The sequence below is a fragment of the Neopsephotus bourkii genome, unplaced genomic scaffold (genome assembly GCF_033783945.1).
Source record: "Neopsephotus bourkii isolate Nb327-2 ecotype Australia unplaced genomic scaffold, CSIRO-AGI_Nbou_v1 NB_144, whole genome shotgun sequence".
NCBI lineage: Eukaryota > Metazoa > Chordata > Aves > Psittaciformes > Psittacidae > Neopsephotus > Neopsephotus bourkii.
This window is the reverse complement of record NW_026900661.1, coordinates 350,483-356,770: the sequence shown is the minus strand read 5'-3', so window position 1 is coordinate 356,770 and position 6,288 is coordinate 350,483. Positions and strand designations below refer to the sequence as shown.

General features: G+C 54.7%; 1 protein-coding gene across 1 annotated transcript; it reads right to left on the bottom strand.

Annotated features, from left to right (window-relative positions):
• Positions 1-525: 525 nt before the first annotated feature.
• On the bottom strand, positions 526-3,111 carry HMX1 (H6 family homeobox 1). The gene is made up of 2 exons (XM_061369301.1): positions 2,835-3,111; positions 526-1,199 (listed from the first exon to the last, which is right to left on the bottom strand). The coding sequence occupies exons 1-2, from the start codon at positions 3,094-3,096 to the stop codon at positions 622-624; spliced, it is 840 nt and encodes a 279-aa protein (XP_061225285.1). The 5' UTR covers positions 3,097-3,111; the 3' UTR covers positions 526-621.
• Between the last annotated feature and the right edge of the window lie 3,177 nt (positions 3,112-6,288).

Sequence of the window (6,288 nt, the reverse complement as noted above, 5' to 3'; positions counted from 1 at the left end):
TGGAGAAACTGCTGGAGGCAGATCCGCTGAGTCCCCGCTCTGCACGAAGCGCAGCCGAGGCTCCGGGGACAAGGAAAGGTCTCCCGGCAGGAGCGCTGGCCCGGGGCAGCGGAGGACCTGAGGAAGGTCGCTTAGAGGGGAGAAAGACGAGCTTCGCCGTCCCTTGGGCCCCGGCCAATCCCTACATTCGTCTCAGGCTCTGCAGCTCTGCGGAAAGCTGGGAGGAAGAGTTGGGGGGGGGGGGCTGCGGGCCCCGCGGAAAACGCCGGTCGGTGTCAGCCCGGGGCCGAGGCGGCGGGGAGAGGTTGACCGCTGCCACAGGGCTGCACTTTCTTTGGATGCGCAGCAGGGAGAGCCCGGTGGAGCCGCTCCCGGTTCATGGCGTGGTCCTCATAGTCGTTTCTGTTCCCTCCGGCTGCTGCGAGTGGCTCCGAGTTTATTCCAAAAGTAAGTTTATTGCACGTTAAAAAAAAAAAAAAAAAAGAAAAAGAAAAAAAGAAAAAAAGAAAATAAAAAAGCAGAAAATCGAGAAAGGTGTGAGTGAGAAATGAAAATTCCGGGGGGGGGGAATGGGGGTGGAGCTGGGAGCCGGGGGAGGGGGCGATGGGTACAGGTGGGCGCTCAGACGAGTCCTGTCATCTGCGATCGTAGGAACGGAATGGAGGCGGCGGGGAAGGTGCCCAGGGGGTAGCTGACGCCACTAGAGAAGCCCACCAAGGGGGGCGACATATGGGGCAGGGGGAAGCCCAAGGCGCTCGCCGGCGAGTTCTCGTGGTACAAAATGGGGACCCGCACTATCCTTTGGGCGGCGTGGGAGAGGTTGGCCGCCTCCAGGTCGGCGGCCAGTTGCCGCTTCCACTTGTTACGGCGGTTCTGGAACCAGATCTTCACCTGGGTCTCGGTGAGGTGCAGCGAGGCTGCCAGCCCGGCCCGTTCCGAGCTGCTCAGGTAGCGCTTAACGTCGAAGGTGGACTCCAGCTGGAAGACCTGGCTGCGGCTGAACACCGTGCGCGTCTTCTTCTTGCGGCCGGCGGCGCGTTGCTCCGGCTCTCCCGGCTCCTCTCCCCGTTCCTCCTCCTCCTCTTCGCGGCCGCTCAGGCCCTGGCGTCCTCCCGCCGGGCCCCGCACCGCCGCCCGTCCGCCGCTGCTCGCCCGCTCTGCCGGCTCCTCGGGCAGCTCGGGAGAGTCCCGGTCGCTGGCTGCGGAGAGAGGCAGAGGGTGGGAGGTGGAGCTGCTGCTCCGAGCAACGAGGGGAGAGAGAGAGCATCGCCCGGCCCTTGCCCCCCTCACCGGGGCCGCTGTGGAGAGAGCGGGGCCGGGGCCGGCCCGCCGGCGATGGCTCCTGCCGCTGCTGCTTCTCCTGATATAACCCCCCGAGTGTTTGTGTAGACACACGAGCCTACATACTTATATAGAAACACCTAGAGGGTGTTTCATGTATGTATACATACCCTCAGCTATGTACACACTCACATATGTGTGTATGCGTAGACACAGCAAAGTGTATGCATGTATTTTAACTCGTATATGTGTACATTTTTGTTACACATAATACAAGTGTACAAGATACATGTGTATCTATACACACACGTATATATTCAGAGATGTACATACACACATTATCTAAATAGAAGTATGTACTTTTTATATCTGTATGTACACATATGAATATAATTGAGCTTTAATTTATATACACACATGTATTTATTTACACACAGATACGGCACAAATATATTCACGCACATGTGTACACACATATACTTACACGTACATACACATAAGTATATTGCTGTGTGTAGAAGTGGTAAGGAGTGCATGTATGTATATAAAGAGAGGTTAAAAAGAAGTATTTTCCCTTCACGTTATTCTGAACTTGATAAACTAAACGATCGGGTCAACTACTCTGATATCAGGACGTTGCCTCCCAGCAGGTCACCGAGGAGTTTCCAACATTGTGCTCTCCATTTGCAATTTCAAAGGAGATAAAAAACCCTATTCTTTCTAGAATAAGAGAAAAGCATAACAGAAAAAAAAAGACAAAAAGTTAAGGCAGTCGTTTCTAGAATAGATTTCTGTTTCTAGATGTAGTTGTGAGAGAAATTAAAAATATTAATAAACATGTATCTGTGAAAACAAACTCACGGGATTACAGATCACGCCTCTTTCCTTATTGAGCAATCGTGAGAACTCTAAAGGCTCGTACAGGATCATAGAGACGCGTGGAAGGGCAATATTTTTTCTATCAGTATAAAAATAACCAACCGATGGCAGCCCATAAACTTTTTCAGATGTTAATTTTGCCCCCGAACCCAGGCTCTTCCTCCAGCTCCCTTTCCAGCGGGGTTCCCGCAGCCTGCCCCTGCCCAGCCGCGCTGCTGGAGGACGCAGCGCAGGGCCCAGCCCGACGGCTCCCCTGGCTGCCCAAATTCCTGCTTCCCATCTTTTTTGGCATGATGGGGCGCCAAAAAAAAAATAATATATATATACATATATAAAAATATGTATATATAAAACCAACACAGGCACCTCTCTTAAAAAATAAATAAGAAAAAGAGATGAAGGGGAGGAAAAAGAAAGAAACCCCCTGAGCCAGCACACGACCCCTGTTTACATTTTGGGCGGCGGGGCGGAGGCTCCAGGTGCCGCACACACAAGGAGCGTTTCCGGAGGTTTGCCCGAAGAGCCAAGGCGAGGGCTGCGGGCTTTCCACGCTTACCACTCTCGGGGGCTTCGGGGGGGGGGAGCAACGGGACTGGACACCCGGGGGGAGTAGAGACATCCCCTCCCCATCCCCAGCCGGGCCTGGCCATTAAGGGTAGGAAAAGGCGGCTTACTGTCGGGGCTGGCGCAGCCCAGGAAAGCGGCATGCGCTCGGCGGTACCAGCCGACGGCGGCGTCACGGAGGGGGCAGCCCGGGACGCCGAGGCGGAGCGGGGAGCGCGGCCCACAGCGCGGAGACACGCGGGGACCACCGCCCGCAGCCGCCCGCCGAGCCCCGCGGCCCGCCGCGCTCTCTGTGCCCAGCAGGTCCTCGATGAAGAAGGACGAGACGCGGGCGGAGGTGGAGCCGGCGTTTTCAGTGGCTTCGTCCGGCATGGTCGGAGAGGAGTGCGGGAGGGGGGGATCCCGGCTCAGCCGGCGGCTGGCTCCTCGGCGCGCCGCTGCCCAGCCGCCGCCTCCCGTCTCTGCCTAGCCCCGTGGATGCTCTCCTGGTATAAAAGGTTTTTTTTCCGGAGTAATCATTTCAGATCGCGGTTTGCCATCATTTCCTGCAAGCCAGGAGGGGAGGGGGGAGGGGGAGGAGGGAAAGGGAACGGGGAAGGAAAAAAAAAGAAAAAGCAGCCCGACAACCCATCGGAGGCGCCAGATTCTGCGCGAAAACGCTAATAACGAAATAAAAATGTCACGCGAGTTAAACGCTGGGCGCGAGAGGGGGAATCCTGGGATGGGCGGAGCGCCGCGGCCAAGGAGTTGGGGAGGGGGGGTCCGCAGGGGATGCGCGGAGCGCGGCGGGACCGATGCGTGTGAGTGTGCATGTGCGGTGCGGAAGGTGCGCGCGCCACCGTGGGGCTGTCACTCACGAGCTCCTTATTTAGGTCAATTAGGGAGCAAATCCCTGAGCCGGGGGGGAGTGGGCGGCAGTGTTTGGGGGGGGTGGAAAGGGCGGGCTTGGTCGCTCCACGTTCCGGCTCTTCCATTGGTTGTAGAAGGCTCAGCGCGCAGCCCAGCTAGCCAATCCGCGACGCAGACACTGCCGTTATATTAATATAATTAATAATAATGATTCCACCCCCCCCCGCCACCCCCCGCCGAGCGCTTCCATGTTCGCAGCGGCGACGATGGACGGGGGAGATGCGCCCTCCGCCGCTCGCAGAACCCGGCAGCTGCCGCTGCGTAGCTGTGGGGCTCCCCCAGGCCAGAGACCCCGGGTTGGGGCTCTTGAACCTGAGGGGGTAGATCGACGGATCCCCATGAGCAGGAGTATCCGCTGCCGCGGACTGTCCCGCCTGTGGAGGGGAGGGTGTCCGGTCCGGGAGGGCGGGGGGGCTCTCGGCTACAGAGTGTCCCGGGAGCCGGTTGGTGACATTTAACCTTCTACTTTATATATATACATATATATGCATATATATATATATGTACTTTCGTATATATGCGTATATTATGCCTGTATAGTTTATTCGGAAAGAGCCAGCCCCCTCCCATCGAAGCCGGGTCCGTCCACGAAGCCTGGGCAGGAGGCAGCGGCGCTGCGCTGCCTGCTCCAACACCGAGCCCAAGGTTTCTGGCGTTACCCCTCTGAACCCCCACCTTTTTTAATATTATTTCTGCTGTAATTCGACCTCATGGAAAGCCAAAAGCAGCCCTCTGCCTGCCCCCTTTTCCCGAGACTTCTGGATTAGCCCGCCTCGACACAGGAGCTCCCCAGTCCCACAAATCTCCCCCTCGTTGCAGGGCTCTGGGGCTGGAGGGTTTTCCTCTGCCTTTTTCCTTCGGACCAGGCAAGCCAGGTTTGTAGAGGGACGAGTGGATCCAGAGTGCACGCCGGAGACCCGTAGAGGTTTGGGTGAGTACACAGATGTCATTGCGATGCCCATTTGCAGGTCAGCTTTTTCCTCCCGCCCTGCTCTGCCTCCTCTGCCTCGGTACCCCTACCTGTTCTCCTTTACGGAGCTCCTGAGAAGCACCATTTTCCGAAGCCCCATCTCCCCTTCCCCTCCGGAGCGAGGGCACCGGTTGCTGCCCATCGTGAGTGTCCGGTGGTGTCAGGTCGCATCCTGGTGCAGAGCCAGTGCCTCTGGTGCGGAGTGGTCGTTTCCTTTACCGAATGGCAGTGGGGACCTCTGAGGTCAGGGCCTATATAGGAAAAGGAGGAAAAAAATCAGAAAGAAATAAATTTTAAGTATATATATGTAAATAAATAAATAGAGGAAAAAGGAATAATGCCACTTCCAAAGACGCCAGAAAGGTATAAACAGAGCTCTGAAAGGGACTCTGGAAAAGCAGGAGTATAGGGCGGCATGTTTTGGCTTTCGGTCTTACCTGGGAAGAGCCCTGCAGTAATCCGGTGAGTTGCAAACAGAGAGGATGGGCATTCGTCACTTGTTGCACAGAAGCGGTGCTAACAAACATCCCTTTCATGCTCTGCGCACCTTGGTGCGTGTTGCTGGGTAGGAAATACGAGTTTGATCGAGATGTTTTCAGCATCCATAAACCATCAACTCTGTTTGACTGACTCAGAAAATAGATATGGGCTTTCCGGAATAGAGAGAAAAACGTGAACACTGCTTACTTCCATACATTCTAAATGCAATGCGTAAGTGATATGCGTGTATTCCTACCCATATTTTATAAAGCATTCTTACAAAGTGGGCATGCAACTTATGTTATTTTTTTTTCTTTCCACTTAGAAATAGTATAATAAAATCAATAAAAATAAATTTGCTCTTGTTTTTCTTTCTCAGTATTTCTTTAGCATAACGTATAACTGTCTGGGTGCAGTAATGCAGAACAGTGTTTGTGCAAAGTCACGTACACTCAGACATATTTCTGAAACGCCAAATAAGTATAATTCTATACCTGCAAATACATGTATGTACAAGTTCGCGTGTACGGGGTATTAATTTAAGCTTGTAGTTATGCTTACGTACCTTTTCCATTGCTATCGTGACTTGACTACTAACACTGTGCTTATTACTCTCTGTGAGGAGGAGGAGGAGGAACAGGGCGTGTGTTTACCGTACGTCTCCCCGCCGCCACCCAGCAGTGCTCCGTGTAGGGAGCACAAAAAGCAGCCGGCGACAGTATTTTCGCAATATAATGCCAGAAATACATCCCTGGTCCCTGTCCTAACTCCTTTCGGTGCCACTTACCCTGAAGTAAGGCTGCGCGGGAGAGTCCCTTGAGCCATTGGCATCTCCAGCACGCCGGGGCAACCCCAGCCGGGCCTCGGCTGTCCCGGTAGGACTTCTCCTTCCCCCACCGCCTTCTTTCCCACAGCCACCTCTTTGCGGCACGGGAAACCTCTGCTTTTTGCAGGCAGCTGAGTGGAGAGGCGTTCAGTGGGCATCCAGCTCCTGCCTGCCTCCGCGGGTCAGGAAGGAGCAACGGTGGTTTTGACACCAGGTTTAGACTGGGGGTTGCGCTTCCCTTATTTTTTTCCCGTCTTAGGCTCTGTTTCTTTCCCGGATATATGTTTTTATCCGAAGCTTTATAGACACCTTTAGCTCCGATCAGCTCTGGGAGGGGCTGGAGCTCGGGGGAGATACTGACTGGGGTCTTTTCCGCCGA